Source organism: Alligator sinensis, unplaced genomic scaffold (genome assembly GCF_000455745.1).
Source record: "Alligator sinensis unplaced genomic scaffold, ASM45574v1 scaffold391_1, whole genome shotgun sequence".
Classification (NCBI taxonomy): Eukaryota; Metazoa; Chordata; order Crocodylia; family Alligatoridae; genus Alligator; species Alligator sinensis.
This window is the reverse complement of record NW_005841889.1, coordinates 3,856,137-3,883,429: the sequence shown is the minus strand read 5'-3', so window position 1 is coordinate 3,883,429 and position 27,293 is coordinate 3,856,137. Positions and strand designations below refer to the sequence as shown.

General features: G+C 40.9%; 1 protein-coding gene across 1 annotated transcript in view; it reads right to left on the bottom strand.

Moving 5' to 3' along the window:
- WNK2 (WNK lysine deficient protein kinase 2) overlaps positions 1-27,293 on the bottom strand; it is a 203,770-nt gene that overhangs the window by 16,461 nt on the left and 160,016 nt on the right. Inside the window, exons 22-28 of the mRNA XM_025197119.1 lie at positions 24,273-24,331; positions 23,537-24,195; positions 22,485-22,699; positions 17,655-17,867; positions 16,672-16,770; positions 12,048-12,092; positions 10,215-10,474 (exon numbers count right to left, since the gene is read on the bottom strand). Of these exons, the coding sequence (XP_025052904.1) occupies positions 10,215-10,474; positions 12,048-12,092; positions 16,672-16,770; positions 17,655-17,867; positions 22,485-22,699; positions 23,537-24,195; positions 24,273-24,331 (1,550 nt within the window). The remainder of the gene's footprint in view (positions 1-10,214; positions 10,475-12,047; positions 12,093-16,671; positions 16,771-17,654; positions 17,868-22,484; positions 22,700-23,536; positions 24,196-24,272; positions 24,332-27,293) is intronic.

The window sequence follows — 27,293 nt, the reverse complement described above, 5'->3', positions numbered from 1 at the left end:
ACAAGGACTCTGTGCAACCTGCCATCTTTCACATGAGGTTGAGTGACTTAAGGGGACATGCAGTCACCCTTGAACCTGATTTGGACTCAGTCTTAATTCATATCCAATCCTCTGCCACAGTATGGCGGGGGGGGGGGGGGGGGGGGGGGTGTTGTTTTCTTTTTCAAAGAGCTGGCAGCTGGGACAGCCATTGAGAGCAGGCGGGGGATGGGGCCTGTGTGATTCAGAGATTCAGCTGAATCACCGAATCGATTTGGGATAGTGATTCGAAACAGTGAATCGCATCACTGTCTCCTGAAATCGGCCAAATCCGAATCCGAAGCGAATACTAGCCAATTTGCACAGGCCTGGTAAACAGCAATACCATTAAAGTGGTGCAAAAGGGCATTTAAGCTGCTTTAAAGGCCAATTTTGTGGTGTGTACAAAGGCCCTTACACACTAGGGAAATGCATTTAAACAGTCAGCACAGATTACATTATAGACAGGATGCAAAACTAACTGATCTGACCTAAGGTGGCTAAAGTGAACATAGAATTAGAGTTGAAGGGGACGTCAATGGTCACCTAATCTAACCCATTACACATCTGGAGGATTTGCTGTTTCTATACCATCCGAGACAGATGTCTACCCAAGTTCCTTCCGGAAAGCCTCAAAAGGGAATGTTTTACAACCTAAAAAGTAACTTGTTTCATTTTCCTACTATTAGAGTTAATCTAAATGTTTACTGCTGTTGTTAAATCCACTGTATTCTGTCCTGCCCTCTGCAGCAAGGGACAACAATTTTTCAGAATCTTCTTTATGCTGGCTTTTCAAACATTTGAAAACTGGTGCCATGTCTTCTTTTGATCTCCCTTTCACCATACAACACATACCAAATCCCTTCAAACTTTACTCTAATGGCTTGTATGCCAACCTCTTTGTCATCTTTGTTGTTCACCTCTAAACTGTCTTGAGGATCTCTACATCCTTCTTAAAACATGGTGCCCCAAATGGCACACTATTTCAACTGAGGCCTAACCAGCCAAGTACAGGCAGTTCTCGACTTAAGACATTCCAAGTTGCAATGAATGGCACTTACAACATTTATAAATTGACACCCTGTTTTGATTTCCTGACGTCGGTTTTGACTTTATGATGCTTGATTTGATGCCACGCCACGCCATTGAACAAGTTCCCTGGTCACCCATCTCGCTGGAGAACATCTGTCCAAACTTCCTTGGACACTTTAAGAAAGCAGACAAGACTCCAGAAGAACCTGCAGCCATGACTCCTGAGAAGACTCCAGCCAAGAGCCCTTCAAAAAGTCCAGCAAAGTCACCTCAAAGAAGTCCTTCCAAATCAATATGATTGCTATTTACAATATAAATACATTAATGTTGCTATATTACTCATCTACAATTGATTGAATACAAAATTCTGGGTTATTTTTGGTGAAAATAGGGTATCAGACCTTGGTTCAGGAACCAGTCCCCCATTTATAACATTGTTCCTAGGGGAAAGTTGGTTCCGAGTTATGACATGTCATTTGCTTATATGACATGGAAAGGAAATGCAAGGCAGCATCATGTTGCTGATTCAGGGTGAGTTGACAATTCACTATAATCCCCAGATCCCTCCTGCCAGTGCATTTAGTTTCTCTTCCCTACAGTACCTTGTCTTTGCTGAATTTCATTTGTTGACTCTAGCCCAGTTCTCCAATTCATGCAGATCCATGTGAATTCTAATCTTTATCCTCCACTCCTAGTTTTGTGTCATGGGCAGATCTGGTTAGTGTGTTCACTCTTTATACATCTAAATCATTAATAAAAATGCTAAATACCAGAAGATTCAAAAGAGACTGCTAGGGAATCTTGACTGAGGCCTCCTGACAGTCTACCATTAAGAGTTACTTTTTGCTTGCAGTTATTCAAGTAGTGACGAGGGGCCTACTCAAATTGGGATTTCACAGATTTTGCGGAAAGCACAAAAATCCATCACTGCTCACAAAATCAGGCAATGCCTGCGAAATCTGAGGGAAAATAACCTTACTGAAAATAAAATGCTGGCAGCTCCCCAGAGGGAGTCAGCAGTCCTTATGGCTGCTGCACAGCCTGCTGGAGGGAGAAGGGGCACAGAGTGGCTCTGCCAGGATGAGCCTGGGAAGACGGTGGCCAGCCCCAAGATCTGCCCACAAAATCAACCGCTTGCCTCCTCAATTTGGGTAGACCCCTACCACATATATATCCATCTAATGGCAATTCTCTCTTGTACACAACACATTTTTCCAGTTAACTTATGAAAAAGGCATGTGACATGTCAAAAGCCTGACTGAAGTCCAGATATATTATATTGACTGCATCGCCCCTTATCCACCAAATTAGCTACTCTGTCGCAGAACTACTGCTGGGGATTTTTAAGATCTGACAGTCGCACACTGCCAGATCACCTCAATATTATTACCAGCATTCTCTTTTCCATGACTGTCTCCTGCTGGGCCTGGTACATTCTCATAGATTCAGAGATGTTAGGGTCGGAAGGGACCTCAATAGATCATCGAGTCTGACCCCCTGCATAGGCATATCTAACCTCCTCTTGAAGACCCCCAGGGTAGGGGAGAGCACCACCTCCCTTGGGAGCCTGTTCCAGACCTTGGCCACTCTAACTGTGAAGAAGTTCTTCCTAATGTCCAATCTAAATCTGCTCTCTGCTAGCTTGTGGCCATTATTTCTTGTAACCCCTGGGGGCGCCTTGGTGAATAAAATCTCACCAATTCCCTTCTGTGCCCCCGTGATGAACTTCTAGGCAGCCACAAGGTCACCTCTCAACCTTCTCTTGCGGAGGCTGAAAAGGTCCAGGTTCTCTAGTCTCTCCTTGTAGGGCTTAGTCTGCAAGCCCTTAACCATTCTCAGATAGTACTTACCAGTTAAATATATACATATGGATAAGCAAGAGACAAGCTACTGTAATTATGAAAATAGATGTCTACAAAAAATGAAATAACCCCCGCCCCTTGCTTCTCCATCTCCTCTACCTGTTGTCTTTTCTTAGTAAAAGAAGTGTAAAAGGCCCTTCACACCAAAGTTTCTAGACAGCTTCTGTGAAATACAAAATGATTTTAGTCCTTATCATTATTTATGACCAATTTCCATAGTCAGTTCCAAATTTACAGAGGCTAGATGATTTCCCCTTTAATCATCTCTTGGTGGGAAAACCATCATCACCTTTATATCTTTCTGTTCTAGTATACTAACCAAACAGAATTTCTTGAGCAGGATATGGCCAGTGCTGAGCAGAACTGGGATGTCAGTACACGAGGACTCATTGCCTCCCTTTTTTCCAGTCACTGGACAAGTAAAGATTAAGTAGTATTAGGAAGTACTAAGAACTTGTATCAAATCATTTTGCTATTAGTTTGAGTGTCAGATGGGGTGGAAATAGTATCTGAAGAGTGTGCTTGCACACATCGTACAACAGTTCTGTTATTCCTAAAAGCCAATGGACATGGGGGAAAAATAGACAGCCATCCTTCCCCATCTGCACACTTCCAACTAATTCAGAATACTCACTTCCTAAACAGCCAGCTAAAGAAAACTAAAGCTCATACAAGATGGATTAATGTTCAAGGTGCAAACAAACATTGTCCTTGATCCTCCATAAAAAAAGGTTAGAGGGGCACAAGTTGCAAGCAGATGTTCTAGCCCTCTGTTGCGCTCCAAGTATCCAAAAATGTTGCCACAACCAAAGGTGTTCACAGTTTGTGACACCTCGTAGGGAAGGACATCCGTTTGCTTATTGCATGGCCTGGGAATCCCACGGCAGGGCATCCCCATGGCTGGCATATCAGGCTGCTGCCCCCCAACCTGAGGGCTCAGTACCTAGGGCTGTTGTCCTGCAGAATCGGACCACTGAAGCTCCAGGAGCAGTAGGGGCCTGACCCTGCAAGACAGCAACCTCGGGCAATGTCTGTAAATGCCAATGAAGTGGCACATCCCAGCACAGCTGATCGTGTTCCAAAGTCAATGTCTGTTTATACCCTCAGCAGAGAGGCTTTAAAAGCACAGCATATCAGTGACAAGGAAAGCTGCACATTTCACAGAGCAAATCAGCTACAGACCCAAATATTTATTACCTTTTTGTTCACAGCTTTCCTCTGTGATTGTTTCTCTTAAATGTCATTTACAGCTAATGAAAGAAAGCAAGCAGAGAGTGCTGGTCATCTTCAGGAGATGCATTTACCGTTAGAACATTCAACATTTCTCACAAGGCAGACGGCGTGTCTACTTCTATTTCATGGGCAGTTTTGGTACCACAAAGACTTATTTAAATACTTGTCCAAACTAAATTAGCGTTACTGAAACTATTCATATGAAGTCGTTTGACATAGAAACCCACTAATCATCTCCCTTCACATTTTAAACACACAGGGTTTGATAGCCAGAATACAAGTATATTTCTTGGCTGAAATGTCTTCAAAAAATGTTCACAGAGGATACCTTACCTTAATACAACTAAAAATCTGAACTTATTTGAAAATGGCAAAGCGCATCAACTGTTTCTATGTCGTATCCATAACGAAAGGCAATGTTGTTTGTTTTACCACAGAAATTCTCACATCAGAAAAAATAAGAAGCCTCTCATTTCCCCCCCTGGGAATGGGAAGTTAAAAGTATCCCTTTTTCATGTCAATCATCTATACTGATGACCGTGTTTCTGACCAGAGAGAGAAATAACAACACTATGAGTTGTGTTGCAACTGCTCAGGCAGGGCAGCCAACATTTCAAAATGCTGTTCCTCTTAAATGAACAGCTGTCTCTTTACCTGGTTTGTTTGTTTTTTTTATAAATATTTCATGCATATAGGGAATAAGTTACCTAGGACAATAAAAGACCCTTAAGGGCATCAGAGATATTGCTTCAGCCACACACACACACAATTTCTCCTCATCCTCTAGAATGAAAGACAGTAGATCTTACCTTCATACATATACCCTAAAATCATGCAAGTAACTTTTAATAACAACCACTGAGTGTAAAAAGCCAAACCAAACAAAAAAACCCCAAACCAGTGCCTGGGGAGGATGTACAAATGTTAAATAAAAGAGTCTTAGTAGTCCCAAAAGTTGGTCCTAATTTTACATCAGCTCAATTTTCTGTCTTTCCTTCCCTTCCCCTGTTTCTTCCCTTCAGGTGTCTAAGACAGTCAGTCAGTCTCAGCAGGGGCCCTGTGAGACCCTTGCAGGTTTGCCATGGTACAGTTCCCACTGCAGCCAGGTGGAGAGGCCCTGCATGTCTCCTGCAGAGCCAGACTGGAAAGCAGCTGTCGCTGCAGCATGCCTTCATACAGCCAACCCCACATGTTCCTCCTAGAAACAGAAGTGCACCAGGCAGGTGGGACTATCCTGTGCTCCTCTGTTTCTGGGAGGAACATGCAGCATGGGGACCAGGAAGGGCTGTGGCAAGGACATGCATTTCAGCCACAGCCCGTTGTGCTGCCTGGCCAGAGGGGTCAGGCAGGCTAGAACAGCTCTTCACACTACCTGGCTGGAGGAACCAAATGTATGGACATTCAGGGCAGCATAACCACCCTCCTCTCCCTCTCCAGAGGGCACAGGAGAGTTTTGCTGCCCAGGTCATGAAATTCCTTATTTATGCTCCTCCTCTTGCCTTCTTTAGGTTTAGCAGATATCCCTAACACAAGCAGGAGCATGAGGTAACACCCTGGTTGAGAAGCAGAGGAGAGCTGAGGCAGTGCAATAGCAGCTCTCATTCAGGGATGCTGACAAACTCAAAAATGTTGTGGAGGGGTGACCTGACTCTAAAAAAAAAAAAAAGTTGAGAACCACTGCCTTAAAAGTCTATTTTATGCTAGAGTCCAAAGGGATCATTTAGTCTGATCTCCTGTATATCACAGGCCATAGAATTTCATTCAGTTACCATTGCCGGGTCCAATCTCTTATTTTTCTAGAGCAAGTATCCACTTGTGAAAAGACATCAAAAGGTGGAGGCACAAACACCAACAATGCCTGCCCCTCAATGCTATTTGCCTCCTGACAACCTCCCCATCAAAACCACATCTACAGCCATATTTTTGTCAACTATGACTGGAATTGTTTCACAGCTCCCAGTAGCAGTCCCAGGCTTTGAGCCACCTTTGCATCCCAGAGAATTCTATGCAGCTATCAATATGAGCATAGCCAATGTCAATCAATGCAATCAAAAGATGCTCTAGTTCAGTGGGGGCCAGCCTTTTTGGCAGGCATATCACAAATAAGCCATATGTACTATTTGGAACAGCTCTTTATTACATACAGAACTTGTATACAGTCATTTACAGTAAGAAGTTCTGTTGCTGCCCTTGCAAGGGTCTTGTAGCCAAATGCCCCTGTTCCCTGACCCAGAAGTTCCTGCTGACCTCACCCAGTCTCATGGGATAACATTTCCTGGACATTGCGTGTGCAGGAAGAGAGCTATTACAAAATCAAACTAACATGTCTCAATTAGTCTCTTTGGCCATTTCAGCAATCTTTCAGCTCTACTGTATTGGAGCCCCTCTTCGTCTATATCCTTATCTGCCCAGAATTACTGTGCAGTCACATGCAGCTTCTGGAGCTCCTAACACCTAGACTATCTGCACATTAACACCTAAAATTAGTTTTAAGCACTCATCATACAGTTCAAAGTTGCCATTCCAGGAAAGGATTACCTCTGATGTGTTACCTAGCTCATGTTATGTTAAGTTGTAGCCACTCTAGGCTACACCTTGCCTTCCCTGCTCTCCCTCCCCAGTACCACATATCATGGGACCACCCAAATTGTGGGGCCCAGGGCAGTTGTCCCAGATTTGCTGCTCTTACCATGTCTTCAATGGCACTACTCACCCATGGCTAAAAGACAACATCATCTCTGGCTCTTTTTTGGTTTGTTCATTTCCAGATGTCCTTCAGATACTCACTCCAAAAATTTTCCCCTCTCATTACTGCAGGAATCACCAATCCATGTACCTTTCATTATAGTCTTTCACAGACGCTTTAGATTCTCTCACTTTTGAGTCCCTTGCACCTCTCTATTTCAGTTTCTGTGATTACATTTACTTGTGCATAGACAGCATAAGTGTCGTTTGTTTGTACTTTAATTAGCCAATTTTTTGAGCTTTTGGGCTCTTAAATCATGCTTACTATGCACAGCTTTTCCTCCTTACTAGAGTTCATTTCTGCACTTATTCTATACATGTTCTTACTTTTGCTGCACATTTTAGTGTAATGGTTCAGTTTATTACAGCTTGTACATTTTGCCCAAATGCTAGGACCTTCCTATACTCATGCTGGTTTTCACATCGCTGACACTGTGCATGCTCAGATTATATTTTTGTGGACTTTTCTTTTGATAGATCAGTGATGGAACTTCATTTTCTTCCATGTCTCTCTCTAGGCTTTTCCCTGGTGTTTCTGCTTGTTCTGCAGATTGACATATACATATTGCTTATTTTAATGTCAGGTCCTTTTCTCATAGTAATTGCACATGGTCTTTTTTATTACATCATTCCAGGATTATCTGGTCTTTAAATGACAAGGTGTACAAATCTTCTATATTCACAGGGCTGACTTTTAGTTTTACATCTGTGATAAATTCTTCCACTGTTTCTCCTTCCTTTTGTGTTCTCATCTTGGACATCTCTTACAAGTAATATTTTTTCTAGGAACATAATGATTGTCAAATATTTTAATTATTTCTGCAAGGCTTTCACTTAGACTCTGTAGCAGTCATTTCTGTTACCTCTTTTACTGGGTCTTCCAGCATGCTGGGCCTTCTGCTTCTGGGGACTTGTAATTTGGAACAACTCTTATTATATACAGAACTTGTATGCAGCTACTTACCAGTAAAAGATAATGGTTTTGTTACTGTTATTGCAAGGGTCTTGTAGCTGACTGTCCTTGTTCCTTAATCCGGACGTTCCTACTGAGAATTCTCACCCAGAGTCTCATGAGATAACATGAGGACTTACTCTGCATCACATGCTGCCCTCTGACTGAATACCACTCTGATCTCCTTTCCCTGTCAAATGTGCCTCTGTGCTCTCTGCTTCCTATTCTGTGCTCCCTGCCTGATCTGCCACCATGCTGCTTGTCCCCTCCCCAATCTGTTGCATGCCACACAGACCGTGGGGGCTGCCTGTGGCACCATGCTACAGATTAGCCACCTTAGTCTAGCTTAATGCAGTCTGGAGAAGGCTGCCTGTGATGTGTTCTGCTGTCTGCTATGGGAACTTGCCACCTGATCTGGCCCTGCTCCCAGCACGGCCCCACTGCGGCTATTCAGCACAGCAACTGCCCTGGGGAATTCTCCTTGGTATAATGTATGGCTTTTTCAGCCTCTGTAGATCAGCATCACGAGAGGTGGGGTAGTAGAGGGATATTTCCCTGCGTTTAATTTAAGCTTGCCTTCTGCCCCCTGCCACCCTTTTTATTCTCCCTTTTTTAGTAATTTCTTCCAAGACTTTCTCTCTGTGTTACTTTCTTAGATAAGAATCCTTTTTCAGAAGGGAACAGATACCAAGACATGTTTTATCTAGAACACTGCTGCTCTCTCCAAGCTATGTGCCATCACTAGGATAGGATATGGAACCTTGGTGTTGTGCTCTGCTTCAAAAACAGCATAGGGGAAAAGTAAAGAAAATTCCTTGCCTGATATTACAAAGCATAAGACACAGTAAAATAGTTACCAAGATTCCAGCTGAGTTAAATATGATAAGACAACTCCACTAACATCTCTTACTTCCACTGAAATCTCAGTAAAGCGGCTTTCTAATTGCAAATCCTCTTTTCTTATTAACAACTCAATTGAAAGATAGATTGTCAGCATCTTTGAATCTTCCAAATCACTTCCTAAAGCACTTTGGAATCTCCCATCTTAAAGCTGACCAAAATAGTAAGCCATCTTAGTCTGTGATGACTAAGCAGACAGTATAATTGCCAAACAACCTCTTTTACACAGTGTTCACAACATCACTATAGAGGGGAATTATTACCAACAATTTTGTTAAACTAGAGCCACTGAACAGAAAAGTTATTTCTTTTAAATAGCTTAGATGTATTACACATATACTTTCCTCCTTAAAATTACTTTTCAAGCTATAGTATTACACATTTCCACTTTTTTCCATGTAACCAAGCCAGTGCATTTCTTGGACATGGGGTTGTGCAGTTCCTACCACAACAGGATATCAATTTATGGGGCTGAAGACACTACTGAAAAGCATAATTTTCAGGACACAGACACAGCCCCTCTTTGTCCCCTTGTCTAGTTACAACTGCTAGAAGACGTTCCTATACAATTTCCACAGTGCTTTTTCCCTTTTCTTGACTGCTCTAGTTTCCCCCCCTCCTAGATTCAATTTTCAGCCTTAATAGCAAGACAAAGCAAAAATACTGGTCCACAAAATGACAAACAGCATAGGCCAGAAAGAATTGTGAACCAGGCATAAGGTGTTTCTCTGTTTATGCATTTCCAAAAATGTTTATGCCTACAAGGATTTAGCGTAAGCTCTTTTCTCAAGACCTTCACTCAGTCATGAAAACTAGTGCTGTGTCCACACACACGGAAGCAGATGTGTGTCAGGATAGTTCCTGCCACAGGGAGTAAATATGGATTAATGGGAAGGAGAGATTAGTGTTTCTATTCCCCTGTTTTATCCTGGGTCATTTCAGTGACATTGAGAACATATTTCTGCAGAGCAGGTAGGTCTCAAAAGGTTCATGCGACTACTACTGCACAGCTCAACCAGAAAGAGGAACAAGAGGTCCAGCTGTCACCCTTCTCATTTTTAAAGCAGGAGTATACACAGGCTCTGCCAGAATGAAGGCCCACAATATGCTGCCACCAAGCTACAAGCCTGTCAGTCATTCAATCTAAGGAAGATTTAATAGTAAACACTGAAAAGGAGAGAGAGAACTCCTGCAGGAATAAAAACAAGTCAAGCAATATGTTGATTACTAGAGAGTATGTTGCTATATCTCTGAGCTACTGATTAGCAGTTCTCGTTTAAAACACGAATAATGCAGATTTTGGTGTCTAAAACTGCCAAGGCTAATTCCAAAAGAAAAAAAAAAATCTATTTAGTGAAGTGAGAAAAACATTTATCTGAAGTGTTTTAGTTTATGTTCTCCTCCAAATATGAGCTCTGCAATGGATTTCAGACACAAAGCAAAATGTATGTTCTTCAAGGACTGCCACTTACGCCACATGTCTCATTCTGGATCTGCATGGGATTAGCCTTTGGCTCCATGTCTTGCCTTTTTTGGTTCTGTTTCAGTTGATTCAAAGAAGGTTTTGTCTGTGCAACTCCAACAGTCTTGCTTGTCCACTGATCCACCAGCTTGTGAAGATCATCTGTGAAGGTTCCTTTCTTGTTGTTACTGTTGTTAGCTTGCACCTGTACCTGCAGAGTTGACTGTGGTAGGGGCTCAGGACACGTTACAAGACTATTTGTAGAGGATCCTAGAAAACCACACACAAAAAAAAAGTGTCAACTGTGTCCTCACAAGTGCACCATTTTGCTGCTTGATAAGTGTTTATATTCTACAATTCAAATATTGGTCCTTTTTCCCTTTATCCTCAGTCCTTTCTAGAGAACATTTTTGCTTTAAGAAGTGGTCCAAATACAATTATATGATTATATGGTCCATTTACACTTATGTGATTGTGTCCTACCTATGCTCCAAGAGTTTGCTATCATAAGCTTATGGAGCTTTCCTCTGCATGAACTCACTTACTAGAAGAGAGAGAAGGGATCACCCACTGAGTGCAACGCTGATGAAATACAGCTTAAAAAAAATATTTTTTAGATAAATCACCAGAACTGCAGCTTTTCATTTTTTGAGAGCGATACCTTCATTAGATCACATTAGATGCACTTCTGTATAGTCTGATTTCAAATGACAACAAAAAATAAGCTCAGAAAACATAATGCAGGTTTCAAGTGCTTAAAGATACTGCTCAGTTAGTAACGCTTCCAAGGCTACAGAAACTTAAAGAGTCTTTTGTCTGAGACTACTGAGGGTTCTTACTCTGGCAGCTTTCATTTTAAAAATATGCATCTCAGCAGAGCAAATACATAGGAAAAGGACAGCAAGCAGAGGACACAACTGAGCTGTCAGTCTAATATACAGATGTGCATAGAGCATCAGCGCATGTGTTATCAATGAAATGGAGAATTTGATTATATACATAAAATATATATAACATAGAAAAAAACATATGTATGCATGTGCTGAAGTTTTACTTCCTAGCAATTTATTATATCAAATTTAGCACTGAACAGCAAACAAAGTTCAGAGTTCAGTATCATTGGAAAACATTAAGAAAGTGTAATTGTTTAAAGATGCATTAAAAAACCCCAAATATATTAATTAAGCAAGGACCATCTCTTCAAACAAAAAGTTCAGAGAATTGGAGTGAAATAATTATCTTCACAAACGCCAACAGGAAGTCTTTTTTTTCCCCACTAACATGAATTTTCCAGCCAACAAAGTGCATTGTGAGTAAACCTACTAATATTCCTTTAGTCATATAAAATACCTACATCACTTTTAAATGATCATGCATTCAACCTGCAGTATGGCGTATATATAATTCCTGCCCACATTCTTTTAGGAAAGGGACCCGTGATAAAAATACATATTTTGATGATAAAGCTTTTTAATAATGTTCTACTCATGCATCCCAAAAGGAATGAGACCGTTTGTAAGCTATAAATTCAGCCAGCAGCAAAATAGCAGTTTTAGACTAGACACAAACACTTATCTGGTTCTCGTTCAGCACAAATACAGAAAATCACAATTCTCTTGAAGCATGCATCCTTTCCAAAGCATTACAGGACAGGACATGCACTGTTATGAAAAAGACACCAGCTTACAAGTCATACATGGCCTAATTTGATGTTAGCAGAAGTGCAACAGCTGCTATTTAGTCAACTAGATTTTAGTCAAAAGTTCAAAAAAAAGAAAAGAAAAAGAAAAGAAAACCATTTAATTTCATGCTAAATACTGAGAAACAAAAATGGGATAGTTACTACTACTGTGATCTTTGCCTAGACATAGTCGTTTCAGAGTGGACCCTACAAGGTAAAACGATACAAGACACACAGAGTTAGGCAAAACTAAACACAACTGGTTGGATGGATAAGCTTCTGTACTTTTAAGCAATCAAAAAGTAGTCATTATGCAAAGAGGAGCAGACAGAAAGTCAGCAGTTCAGGTGAGAAAAGGGAGTCTAAATAACTGGGCAGCCCAAACCTATATTAATGTGCAGCCATACAAAAGCTTTAAAGAGTATAATAGTGTGCCAAGAACAAGATTCAGTAACTTGAAGATGCATTTTTAAATGACCTTGGCTTCCAAATAGGGAGCCTTGATTCCTACTCTATTTGTGCAGGAAATGATGTTAATTCAGTTTGCGATAGGGTGCCAAAAATGCTTTCAGGAACAGGCAAAGTTAGTCTGGCTGCAAAGACAAACTGTAAAACAACCCCAAAAGTCTTGTTTTACAAGTCCAAAAAGATACATTGTTCTGCAGGTCTGAGGCCAATTTTAAAGTCAGTTTCATAATAGGATTTGCGTCTGAACATGGAATTCTCAACTAAAAACATCATGAACTAGGTTCCCTTTCATATCTTTTTAAAGTATACAGTAGCAGATTTCATTTAATTTTATGTATTTTTCAGTGTTGCTTTGTTACAGTCTACGTTTTATGTATTCAGCTGACTATATAGAATTATAATACTAAACGTGTACAGATAGCCCTACAGGAGTGTCAGTTATTGCCAGACATGAGCATCATTTCCTATGTCAATGTCAAATTTCCTGAAAGATATTTTGGACTTTGTTAAGAAGAATAATCTCATTATGATATGCAAGGAGATGAACAGCTGGTGTGGGGTATGTAAAAGTCTATTATACACAAGTACAAATGAGCAAATTAGAGGGCAGGGCAGAAACCCAGATACATAGTATGTGTGCTTTTCCTGCCTACTAGCATGGTATCAACACAGAGCTATTGCAAAAGAGGTCCAGGTTTAAGCTAAATTCCAAGTTAACTCTGAATCAGTCTTTGAAGCAGATACAAAAGAGAATTCAAAGTTTGAGAAAGAGGAGAAGAGAGAAAGAAAAATGTTTGTGCTTTGATATGGGTGACATGAAGAAGAGAGAGGGAATTTTTTAAAATAGATCATTTTCATTTTCTCTATGCACAGCTGAGTAATGCTGTTTAATTAGTGAGCGAGGTACTGTCAAAGTTGAGTTGTATGCAAGCAAAGCTGGTATTTCAGTACTCAACTCTTAAAGCTTAAAAAGGCAGATATAGGTCACATATGCACATCACTGAAATAGAAGTTGGGTTATTTTTTTTAAATCCCCTTTTTTGCTTTTGCTCTCAAAGAATTCAGACATGTTTTACCTCATGCATCCCACCCCACAGTGAGCTAGAAGTTCGCCTCACGTAGCTGCCCCAGTGATATCAAAATTAGACTGTCATTTTGTTAAATGTCTGGCAGCACTCTGTGTAAAGCAAATGGAAGTATTTTAATCCATTTGCACTTCTGCCTTGAAAAAAAGCCAGAAATGAACTGCTACATGTGCTCAGATGCTGCAAATAATGATGATAATAACAACAATAGCCCAAAGATGTAAACTTATGTACAACTTGTGGGTCAGGTCAGCTCTAGAGCCCCTGATACTATCAGAAATTCCCATGCGAGACAGCTCAGGAAATTCAGTGCCATTACTCCCATGTGCCGAGTTACTCACCTGCCTAAGAGTCTAAAAGACAAGGTCCTACTTAAACAAGACTATTAAAAGACTAAACCATCAAATTTAGGTCCTAGGTTCCTGTCCCCCACGACACCTTCTCCCAAACACATCACTTGGAAGACACTGGACTGTAATACCCAAGGAGAACATTAATGGTCAGTCTCTCTAAGAAAAAAAAAAAAAAAAAAAAAAAAAGCTTTCAAGTAATCTCTATAGCTGGTGAAATCAAATTCAGTTGACCTCACATGAAATGCCCTATTTTATTTTGGTTTCTAAATTGAGACCCTTTACGTCTTGATTTCGAAACTGCTCAGTTACTGGAACTGCTGTTGGTCTCAACTGATATTAGGGATTCCCAACATTTCTGAAAATCCAGCCCCAGTTTTCTAAAAATGGAATCCTAGCTTAAGGTAGCTTTGTTTTAGAATGAATGGTAGAGATTCACAACCAAGAGTTGCATAAAGCTGTTTCCACTCAACGGGCCAAGTTCTAATCTCATATGTACAACATTTACTCCAAGTATCTCAATACCAGCCACACCGTACAAACATGCAGCCGAAGTGCATATCTATAGTACATGTAGGATCTGGCCCAAACCTTCATAATCCAGTTGTCCACTAGACCAACCCTCTAAACTTAAAGGCCTGACTATATTTTTAGACCAAGAATAAAATGTTTCCTTGAGAATGAGTCCTCCAAATCCAGGCTGGAACCTGCAGAATCCTCAGGTCCTTAAAATGGTCACAGAATAGAGACAAGCTGGTGCTCCTTGTTTCCATTAGATGAAGCCACTAGACACATCCGCGATAGAGCACACAGCAATCCCAGGTCCTGGTGGCCTTGGGGACAGTTGAGGGATTAGACACAAGTTGATCTCCCACATTACAATATGATTGTCTGATACTGACCTGCCAGAGTCACCAGAAAGAGTAGTTAAAGGGGAAAAAAACCCTAACAAGCTATTAAAAAGCAGCATAATGTTTCGACAGCTCAACTTTTAAAAATAAATCATCATTTTCACAGCTGGAGTGATTTTGGATGGACAAGTTTGTGCTAAGCCTACCCAAATCCTAGTAGGACTCAGAGATGGAGGTATGCAAACCCCCGTCTCAAAACTTTCCCCCAAAAGAAACAAAGAAGAAAGTCCATTGACTGAGACATAGATCACCCAAGCAATGAATTGTGCCAAGTTATTTAGGCATTTGGAAGCTTCAAATAGTTAAGTTATTGCATCTTCTATCAATTTCAGCCATTACTGCCATTGATCCAAACCATTTTTTTTATTTTGTGTTAAAGAAGACATTCTCCGCATTATGTCAGCCAAATGAATAGCAAATTTGTGATAAATTAATTATTTGCACAGATAAGGGCACAGCCATTAACCACCTCTGGTTTTTAATAGAAGTCTGTGCATGCAGGTTGTCTTGAAACCTTGTAACAATAATTGGCTTGATGTGCGGAGAGGTAAATGCCACTTCTCACCTATGTAGATGATGGGAGTTTTGAGGATCTTAAAAAAATATTCTGTTTCTTTTTAAATTACTATTTAGATACAGAACTGGAAGAATGTATTAGAGTGGTCTTGTGCCTTTGATCTGTACCACTTGGATAAGGATGAGTAATGTGTAATCCCAATGGGGAAGTCAGATATCAATGCAAATGGACATATAGGTAACTGAATATTTCCTCAACAACATTAGGCTTCTTAACGTAATATGTAAGTGGCCTATAGTACCTGATCAGTACAACATATCTTATTGTACAAGCAAAATCCGTTTGCCTAAAAAAGCAGCATATCTATTTAGAGAAAAAATGTTTAAATTTTAAAATTTAAAATATGAGGTTTGATTGAACTGCCAATTAGTGCAGCGATTGTACAGATAAAATACAAGTGTTTTATTCGAGCAGGTGCACAGTTATTTGAAATAACTTATTGGATCCTGACAATCCATTTCAAAGTATGATAAGAAAATCTGATAAAGCTTTTTTCTTTTTTTTAAAACTTATTTATGCTTTGATGAACTGCTAATTGACTTCATCTCTGAGGTCACATGAGGTCATAAGAAAATAAACTGAGTAAAAGTGCTTCAGCCAGGGTAATTTATATGAAAAGGTAAATGGCACTCTTCTTTGGAGTAGCCAGATATTCACACCACAACTGAGCATGTCAAAACGAGCCTACTTTACACTAATTCACTCTAATTACCATGAAAAAAAAAAAAAAACAAAACACTTCGAAAGCAGACTTTAAGAGACCTAGCTGAAGCACAGTCATCTCAGCAATTTCCACATGCAAGGGGCAGGAAAAAACAAAAACAAAAATAAAGAGAGTGGATATAAACAGTACTGTATATTGTTTTAATACAGCCCTTGTATGGAAGTTATACCCTTCAGTGACCTTCTAGTATTGTATCAGCTTGCTACATGCATGTCTTCATAGTCCAAACATGTGTGAAAGAGACCATTCATCTACAGAAGGTTGGATTTCTTTTTGTTGTCGCTGGAACTGGGACAGCAGACATGTATATTTGCCACATTGCAAATAAAAAAAAAAGTTACTTCAACATAAATCACAAAGTACAAAAGCTTGATAAAGTCCAGGGTAAAATTTATCATAAGGCTATATAATAAATGATGAGATCTTCCACACATGCTTTTGGTACCCAGGCATGAGCCAAAAGCAGTGCAAAAAAGCTTCCATATGGAAAATGAAAATAAATTAGGAGTGTCAATGATGATTATTTAAAGGAAAGAAAGAAAAAGAAAGAAAAGATGGACCAGAAGGAAAGGCATCCTGCCAAACATAATAGAGATATAAAAGATGAGACTGGGAAAAGGGGGACAAAAGAAAGATGAACTGTGATAAAATACAAAAGAACAAATACAAACAGATGGACAAAGACACAGGTCCACTGAGGAATCTGGTACGAGGTTTGCTACTAGATTTATAGGTCACTCTCTCAGACGTTTGGTGGAAAACCGTCCAGCCTGCAAATGAATATAAAGGGAAGAAAACAAAGACACTTATAAAGTACAAGTAGCTGTGATCAGATGTCCTATACCATCAGTCAAATCAACTTTGTTAGCTAATCATCCACATCTCCACTTTAGACTTGCCAAGGAGGATAAGTGAATTGACCATACGGGACAAAAGAATGCAGTAACAGCAAAAGAGAACAGATATTCTGTAGATTAGTTTGGCAGGAGGTGCAAGGATGAACAAGGTATTTTAACCATCGTTGTAACTTTCAGCATATATGGAATAAAGATCAGTTAAAGTCTAGGGAGCCATGCACTACCACAGAGCTATCAACATTCAGGATGGATGACAGCCTTTACTACTCTATATTTTAGTCATGATTCCAAAATCATGCAAAAACCTAACCCCCTAAAGCTGGAAATACAACATCTTGCTCAGTTAAAGTGCAAGAGAAAAACAGAACAATTATGGGGAATTTTGCATCTATCATTATCAAGGGAGCAAGAGAAAGAAATATGAAGTAAGGAACAAGTTTGCCATTTTGTCCCACTATGTAATTTTTATCCAATGGCAATACGACAAATTTCACAGGAGGTTAAACCAGCGGAAGCCATTGTTTAGGACAAAAGGTGTTGCTGGAATTTAGTCAACCATATAGTTCATCTACAAGGCTTATTCATTTCATATTCTGGAAGTAGTTCTTTTTATTTTTGTTCCTCTATAGACTTACTTTTCTATCTTCCTTTTTAATGGTGAGCTAGTAACTTGGGTTTAAGGCCCAATTCTTCCATTGCTAGTAGTAGAGCCCCTCCTAAATGTTTAAGCCTGAAGTCTATGTGCTAGTATGGGCATGTGCTGGAAGACATGCTGAATGGTAGGTATGAAAAATCACCTTGGCCAGAATTTCCATGGGTGCCACCTCCTTCAGAGGCTAGGCCGGAGCAGATTTCAGAAGACAGTGAGGCTTTAACGGAGCATGGCTGTTGTGTCTGAACCGATTTCCCAAATGTTGCTGATGCAGAAGAAGTTACTGTTGCTGTAGGAGATCCAGAATGAGTTTTTGTTGTTTCTTTGGGGAGAGACTCATTGCACTCTGACAAATTACCTAGAAAAAAAATCCCAAAACACCTCAGAATTGCAAAACCACCATAAGGAAGCCACTGCAGAGAAATCAATGTAGGCTTAATTACTAATTAACCACTGAAAGGAGTAGAGACCTAAAGTGCTAAAGCACTGTATGAACTTAGCATTTATAAGGGTAAGGCAAGGATTTCTTAGGAGGGTATCTTTTATTGGATCAACTATGTAGTTGGGATAAAGTCAGACAAGTTTTTGACTGCAAGACATTCTTTGTACCAAGTATATAGTTGGTCCAATAAAAAATATATCACCCTAAGAAATCTTTGCCTCTTGCATTTCTGAACCATCACCACATTGCACTTGCACTAATAAAAGGGGAAAAAAAACTCTGCATCTAAAAATATTTTACCTACACCATCAACTTCTTATTTGTAGGATGAAAAATCAGTTCATAACATTTCATTAAATTTTCCTAACTTTACCAAACCAGAGAGACCCAAGTATAAATTCAAGAGCAGCAATATTAAAAAGATTTGTACAAGTGCCTAAATAAGAGCGCAAGTTGGAGCAGCGTAAGTGAGGCTAAGCACTTCTAGAATGTGAAATGGACTGGCAATATGAGTGAGAAGCAAAGGGAGAGAAAAAAAGGTGGTCACAAAACTAGGTTTGAAAGAGGGAGTGAAATCAGGTGGAGAATTTTTAAAAGAAATTTTGAAATTCTATTAGAATATGGAATGGAAGCTAGCAAAGATGACCAAGGATGGGAATGATATAATCAGAGTACATCAGCAGTAATATTAGAGACAGCCTAAAGGATATAGCAAGGCTAAGGAGGAGGAATTTTAGTAGCCAAAAGGAAAAGTGATTAGGGGTGAATGGGCTTGTTACAAAGAACTGCCCTTGAAAGCCACCTGGAGGCTGCAGCTGGTATAAACATTAGGGCTGTGGGAAGCTTCGGTACTGGCTTGATTCGGAGATTTAGCCTTATTTGGCGGCTGAATCTCCGAATCGAATCAGGAGACCCATTAATCTCTCCAAATCGAATCAGAAGCCTCCGAACCAATTTGGAGAGATTTGACGATTTGGCCATAGACGCAGCTTATGTTTTTTCTACGTACCTCAAAGTACCAGGGACAGCAAAGTACCGGGGGCAGGAGCGCCGACATGGGACAGATGGAGCGTCCCACAGGAGCACAGGGGGTCCCCTGCATGCTCGGCGTTGGACCCGGAAGTGGACCAGAAGTATTTCCAGTCCGCTTCCAGGTCCACCACCGAGCAGCCCCCCAGTTTGGCGACTGGTGCCTTTTTTTGGGTCTGGGGGGGGCACCCAGGGTCCCTCCACGGCTGCTCGCCAAGCTGGGGGACCAGTTGGTGGTGGGGGGGTGGTGCCTGTGCGCTTGGTGGTGGATCCGGAAGTGGACCGGATGTACTTCTGGTCCACTCCGGGTCTACCGCTGAGCGTGTGGGGGACCCCCCCCCCACAAACTCCTGTGGGATGCTCCATCTGCCCCAGCATCTCAGCATTCATGAGCTGTGCCTGGTACCTCAAGGTACGTAGTAAAAAACCTTATAAAGCTACATCTATGGCTGAATTGCTGATTCTCTGAATCAGCTTTGGTCGAATCTAAATCGGGACAATGATCCAAATCAGTGTATCAAGTCACTGTCCCCTAATCAGGCCGAATCCAAATCAAATACTGCCCACTTCGCACACCCCTAACAAACATGGGGAACCATCTTGTAGTGGGAGTAGGTCACCCTGAGCACTACTTCAGTCCTCCAATGCCTGGAATGGCTCCTAGTAGCCTTCCAGGTGCAATTAAAGGTGCTGATTTTGACCTGTAAAGCCCTAAATAAGGAATCGGCTTCTTTACAACCCATGATGATCTCTATGGTCAGCCTACAAGTACCATCACTATATGTCAAGTCCAGTTGGCAAAAGTGTATGGGAGGTAGTTCTTGGTAGTTGCTCCTCAGTCCTGGAACTCCCACTTGAGGCCTGCCAGAGCCTAAGCCTGGACATCTCAAAGTACTGCAAGACTATCTTGGGAGGCATGTGGCTAACAAAGCTAGCTCAAGATGTTGTTCAGTGGGCCTTTGTATTATTTTGATCTTTTAGTTGCCCTTTTAAGTCAAGTTGTTCTGTTCTCTTACTGTAAACCAGACTGAGCATTTGTTGGGAAGGACAGCATATTAACTGCATAAATAAAAAAAGAGTAAGGCACTATGTAAGAAAAAGTACACAGTGAAGAAGCACCTCACTCCACCAGGGCTTCAGCTGTAAAAACGCAGAATTCAAGTCAGAATTCTAAGACAGGAGAATGAAGAAACACATTATTTTGAACACTTTGTATTGAAGTGGTCATTCACACTCTCTCAGAAACTGAGGAACCATCTCATTAAGGTTCTATATAGTGTGCTTGACTCTAATCTAGAGATGCTCAACCTCTAACCCATAGCACTGGGTAATCCAGTCTGAGGGGCTCCCCAAGAGCCAAGCATGCAGGGCAGGGAAGGTGTGGTACTGGCACCAAATCTGGCTTGCAGACAGACAGGCCCCATGCCACTTACCTGGCCCACAGGGCTGAGAGGTTGAGCACCACTGCTCTTACCCATTTACGTAAACCCATGGTGTCCAACCTTTTGCCCTATGGGCAAGATGAATTATTCAGAGTGAGTCAGTCCACAGGGCAGATACATTCCATGGACTGGACCTCGCACGTGCTGGATTGCAGCCTGCCACCCCAGCCCTGTGCATACTAAAATGGGCTCTGCCACCCTAGCCCCAGCCTTTTGCATGCTAGATTGGGCCCAATGCCCTATCCTCAGGCCTGCATGTTCCAGATCAGACCCTGCTGCTCTGCCCCATGCTGCTCCAGCCCCACAGATGCCAGACTGGGCTTGCTGCTCCAGACTTGCACATGCCAATGGGATCCTGTGTGCAGGGCCATGTCATCTGGCCTGCAGGGTTTAGACATTTAGTGGTGGGTAAGTGGTAGTTGTATTAATCGCCCCAACCCCAATATATTTTTGGACCCTGGGGGAACCGCACAGGCCAGATCACAGGACTCTCAGACAGATATTTAGAAAGTTGAGGGTTGGGGGCTTAAGGTTGAGAACCCTGACATAAACCATGACAAGTAGAGGAATCAGTGACCACAGACAAAGATGTGGGTGTTGTCAACCCAGACAAGAAGAGAAATCCCAGTGCCAATCACAAGACAGCTCATATACTGAAAAATCTGAGTGTTAAAAGACAAGTCATACAGAGGAGATAAGAGGTGAAACATCCACCAGATAGCAAAGGCATGGCTAGAAAGATACAGTTTAAAACAGAAGAGATGCTGTCTTGCTTTATATTAAGGTAATTGCTGAAATGTATAAACTATGCGTAAAAAGTTGTTACTGTTTTGATGTCAGTCTCAACTCCCCCTTACTGTTTTATTGTTGCTGCAGCTTAAGAAAACTGGTATAAACCAAAGTGGATTGTGGAATGTCAATTTTATTTTCATTTTATTTTTACCATTTTAATTTACATCTTTAAAAAAGGGTCTATAATTAAAACCAATACAAGGAAATTTAAGTAGCTATAATAGTGCTCTACGTGGAAAGAAATTTTGTTGGATTTGAAATATAGGGCCAATAGAAAAGCTAATCTGTCAGCACAACACACATTAAATAATACTTGCTTGACTTAGTTAAGTCTTGCAGCAGGAAAGTCAGGCATTGGGGGGGGGGGTAACTGTCCCTAGAAAATTACTATTTCATGACTTTTCCAACCAAATAATGCCAAATACTGTCCATGACTGGTCAGACAATCCTAACTGTACGTTTGACAACACTAGCAAATATCAGAATCTCAACTTCAATCAAAAGTTCAAGATACCAATCACAACCTTACATTTTTCTTTTCATGGGAGGGGAGAAAGGTGCAAATCAAAACCCATCATACAGAGCATCTTTTTAAAAAAGCTGTTATATCCTGCTGTATAACCCCAAAAGCCAACAGCATGGTGAGAGTGAATACCACTATTAACAAGTGACATGTTGGAGAGGGATGGAAAAAGTTAAAGACATTTCAATTTTCTCTCTCACAAACTGAATTGTGATGTTATTTTACTTCTACACAATATTAATGGCTTTAGAGGAAGAAATTGTGCAGTCCAAGCTGTCTGTATGAGAAATAAAAACCTTTCTAAATCTCAGTCAATTTAGGTTATATTCTGAAGCATGAGGACTTACTTCTCCAAAACTCTGGCTCGCTTGTTTTTAATCCTCATTATTTTAGTATTACTTATTCATATTATCTATATAAATGTCCAGTCCTTTTTAGAATCCTGCTGAGGGAGATTATATCCGAGTAACCACACAGAGCAAGTTTGTTTTCCTCTTGTCTCATTATTCCTGACTAAATATTACCTTTCAAGTAACCAAGCACTGTAGTTGACCCAGGGAAGGTGTGGGATTACTAATGGAAAGCTTAAGAAAGTGGTCTACAATGTGAGAATGTGTCTCATTGTAATAAAGCCATATAATCCTTTATTGCTTTCAGCCTGCATTCAGCATAATTACATGGCGAGCTAGCAACAGAAAGCAAAGGGAAAATAAAATGCACTGCTTCTATTTAAGTAGCTGTACCTACTTGTATTTGAGGGTTCACTTTTGAGATGCTGAACCAGAGGGTTTAAGAGTTTTCCTCCTTTTAATTTATTTTTGTTGGTTCTTCGGCGGCGGCCACTTGGTGGGGCCGAGTGAAGAAACCCCACATTGGGTGGCAAGGGTTTTCCCAGTCGAGCATAGAGAGCCTCTATCTCATTTTTCTGCTGAGTCTGCAGTTCAGCTATTTCTTTCATGTGCCTGGTTTAAAGAAAAAAAGAATATTGTGCAAGCAGTGTGTTTGAGAAAAGTAAAGAGAAGATCCCATGAGTTATACAACAAGCTCACTCATACAAAAGGCTGTACGTTTTATAAAAATCTAGGGGTTTTAAAGTGTGAACACAATAATGCTTTATGCACATACATAAAGTATCACTGCTCTACCCCGTTATTTTACTTTAGAAGTCTAAGGTTATGCAGACAGATTTTCAGAATACAAAATTGACATAATTGGTTTGCAGATGACTCTGGAATTAACACATTAAATGGTATCCAGGATACATTACACCATTCTCTTTGAATGGGACCAGCTTACTAAACTAACCAGGTCACTCTGTATAACTGTCCTACCCTCATTGTTATTCCCTAGGATCCGAAGGGAACACAACTGGTTTAAATTCAAGAGCTGTAACCAAACTCAAACATTTTCAGAATTTCTGGCCCTCCAACGAAGTGACAAAAAAAGGTGCAACTGCTTCTCTAGATAATATGTACTGGGAGACATTCCACAGGAAGGAAAGGAAAAGCAAACGTTTAACACAAGGTGACCCTAGAACCTGAGCTGTCACTTAAAAAAAAATCCTGGAAAATTTACATCTTCAATATACTTCAACAGAAATATTATATAGAAAAGTGAATATGCAGCAAATTCATGTCTATAAAACCCCTTATATTTAAATTAAGTTCACAGCAAGATTGGGAGCTAGTTGTTCACGGATTTCAGGCTCATCACTTCAAATTTAGCCCGTAACTGGTTTAGACTACATGGAGATTCTAAATATACCCAAGAGCCCAGCATTGTTTTCTAGTCCAACATACTTCTCTCTCAGATTCTGCAATTCTTTCTTCATATCTGCATCTTCAAATTCCGAGTCATTGTCGCTGCTCATATATGATGACTGTGAATGGAAAGTTGTTATATTGATAGTGGGAATTTTTGCTCCCTGACCATTAGGGGATTCCAGGCCTTGTGAAATGGTCTTTCCAGATCTTTGCAGAAAAGCAGTTGCTTTTTTTATTAAGTCACTGGCTGCAGTAGTACTCTGCACGGAGGGCTGAGCAGCAAGAGATTGGTGTTGGAGAGACTCATCACCAGAATCGCTGGAACCATGGTCATAAAAGACATCAACAGAAGAGGCTGTCTGCACTCTTCGTACTGAAGTCTTCAGATCAGGGCTGGAGGGAAGCTCATCCAAATAAACATCTGGTGGTGCAGAGAACCTCAAGCAGTGTGGTGATGTTAAAGTTAATTCATCCTGTGTGCTGATCACAGAAAACCTGCCAATAGTTTTGGCTGGTGTACTATTCTCAGGCACTTCAGTCTGCTTTCCACAAGAACCAGAGTCACTTATCTCCCCATCTACTCTAGGTGCCTGTATTAAATTCTCTGTGGCTGCAGATGGAGTTATGGTCTTTGCCTTCTCATTTGTTTTAGAAGTTTCCATCTGTTTAGCAATATTTGATGATGCAGATGCAGCCTGGGAAAAATGAGAGAGATTAATTTTGAGAATAAGTGTAACAAGCACAAATAACACTTCTTATAGTTTCATATTACCTGAGGAAGACCTTTTGTTGTTGTAGCAGCAGGAGTTGAAGTAACGCTGGCAGCAGAACCTGTTTCATTAATGGGGGGAGAGGGGGAACCAAAACAAGAAAATAAATATACATCTGGAAGGTTTTTTGTAATAAAAGTGAAGGTTATATTAGCTCCAAAAGTTTGCACTGGTTCAATATTAAATGCGTATAAATATAGAATCTAGGAACTCAGGATGTCAAGGTTTACTTCAACAAGCCACAATGGAGGCAATATAAAATACTGATGATTATAAACAAACTTAGTCTACTGATTTGGGCAGTTCAGACAATGAGAAGTTTGTGGGATTTAATTATTACACTCAAAAAGTTTTCTGGAAGAAGAAAAAAGAAAGTCTGAGTATTCCATGCTGAGCTCATGCTGTTAAGGTACTCTTGAGAGCTGGGCAAATAGCTGTCCAAACACTTCAATGAAACAGTATCCATAAAACAAGGTGGCTTTGACCACAAATGGACAATCTTAGTTCACATCTTTTATCTGACAGGTGTCTATGGCAATAGATTCTAAAAAGGTCCTGGATCAAGGTTAAAAACACTATCCTGATGAAAGTGTTAACTGTAAAAACACATGTGATAGTAATGGGGGCAACATTTCTTTGGTCATACACAAACGATTAAAATGCAGCTTCTAGGGTATCATATTTCTTAAGCTAAACCAAAGAATATCAATGGTTTATTAATCTATTTTCTTACTATGCATGATTCACAGTGAACATGAGGTGAGAATTACACTAGCCTCAGACTGATACAACTACATTAGTTTAAGTGAACATCTGATGATTTGCACCATCCTAAAAAGTTCTCCTTAATACATTTCAGAGAGAATATACATCTTCCTGGAAGTAACTGGGGTTTTGAGCTGTAGTCCAGGCAGATCCTGCAGCAGATACGTATGCACAAACATTACAGCTTTTCTGTTTTTGAATAATCCTGTGCCACTTAATGGTCCTGTATTAGGGTATAAAGGACAGGGAAGCTGCCACCCTTACTCAGTGGCTTCACAGTTCAGATTATATGCTGCAGAGGGCTATGAAGGTAGGGACAGAGCGCAGGTTGTGGGATCCACATAAACTACAACACCACAGAGAACCACAGCTACTATAAAAGTCACTTCTCTCTCTCCTTTACGTATGTGTCAGAGTGGATTCTATAGTAGGTAATTAGGAAGTTGTGTCCACCATGGGAATCAAGACATATCAGTCAAATAGTGATTGAGGTTATCCTCCAGATCTGGCATCTGACTTCAGTATGATGTCAGATGGCTGTTACATGGTTCAGCCATGCAAACATAACTCAAGAAGTGTTACAATCCAATGATCCATGTAGACAAGCATCCTGTCTCTGATAAAACAAACAGTAGATGCTTTAGAAGGAGAATAATCCACCCTGTCATACCCTTCCTGGCATCAGCTACCATTGGTTTAGGAATGTCAGTGGCTACATCTCTGACTATTCTATTTAATAGCTATCCAACTGTTTTTTTGAACACTTAAGCCATACAGACTGTGGAAGCTGAAAAGTTCCTGAAGTAGACTGAAGACTCCAATAAAGTGCACCTTGATGTTCAGAGAGAGGCTCACCTGACATCAGGAAAAAAGTGGAAATGCATTGTGTGAGACACTTAATCCATTCTCTGTGATGAGACAGCTTGGTCTTCCAAAGGCCAAGCTTTCAATAGCTATAAAAGGTGTGTGGAGGCAGCCAAATAGGGGCTGGTCCTGCTAGGGTATAGCAAAACTCTGTTAAAGTATGCGGTACTGAGCTGCTTTGAGAAAACAACTAACAAAAGAACTGTTCTGGGTAAGCTCATGCTCCAGTCCTCACACTACTTTGTACCTTGATAAAGATGCTTAAAGAAGTTCAGATATGAAGACCTAGGGTGCATACACACATACTAAGTTTCTGATAGTTAAGTTGACTTAACTTTAACTCGACTTAAATGTCAGAGCATACACATACATGTAGAGCAGAGTTGACTTAAATGTGGTACAAGATGATACACTTCTAAGGTGTATTATCTTGAGTTGCATTAGGTGTCAACTCTAAGTCAACTTAAAGTACATGTGTATGCTAAGTTGACTTAACTTGTTCCAGCACTCCCATGCCCCATGAGCCTCTGGGGCAATCACTTCCTTTTTTCACTACCTGCACTGTCTGGAGCCACATGCCTGTGGTGTGCTCAGGCTCCTAAAGGCACACACAGGCCAGCTGCTTCCAGTCCTAGGTAAATCAGTCCCTGTCTTGAGTAAGTGACAGCAAGTGGTGAGGGGTGAAAGGGAGGAACTCGAGGCTTCTGGAGCTTTTGGAGCTGGCCCCCTGTGGACACCTGCTGCCTGGCCAGGGGTGGCCCTGTGAGGCCCATCTGCTACTGATTTCCTGCTCCTTTCCAACAGGTCCACCATGTTGGGATGGCCTCACAGGGCTCCGGTGCTATCGCCTGCTCCGATACCCCAGCTTCCTGTAGAGATCCTTCCAGTCCAACCCACCAGTGCCTGAACTGGGAGAGCAAGGAGGTGTTCCACTGTGAAAAGTCAGTTTTCCTGGACGACAGCTTCTTGCTTGCATACATCTCCTGTATATCAGACAGGTTGGGAGACTGTCCAAGCAACCTCTTGCATTTTTCTGACAGTCAAAATTTTCTCAGTGAGAATCTGTCAAGATGGTCACTGCTTTATACCATCTCATCTTGGGACTTAGCTTGGGAAGCAAAGAAAATGTTCTCAAGGCTGCCTTTTTACAACTGGAGGAGAAATACAAAGGGAGTAAGTGTCTGGATATTTTGTGTCCTCCTTGGTAAACAAGTCTAATATAGGCATGCCATCCCCCACTTTTATGGAACACTGGCTTTAGGACCAACATCTGCAGCATGTACAGCTGGTTATCACATCTGCTAGGCAACCGACCTGTAACAGGTTCAGTTCAATGAGCTTATCCCAGGGTGATGGCACCAAATCCATATCCTGATGACTTCCTGGTAGGGAAA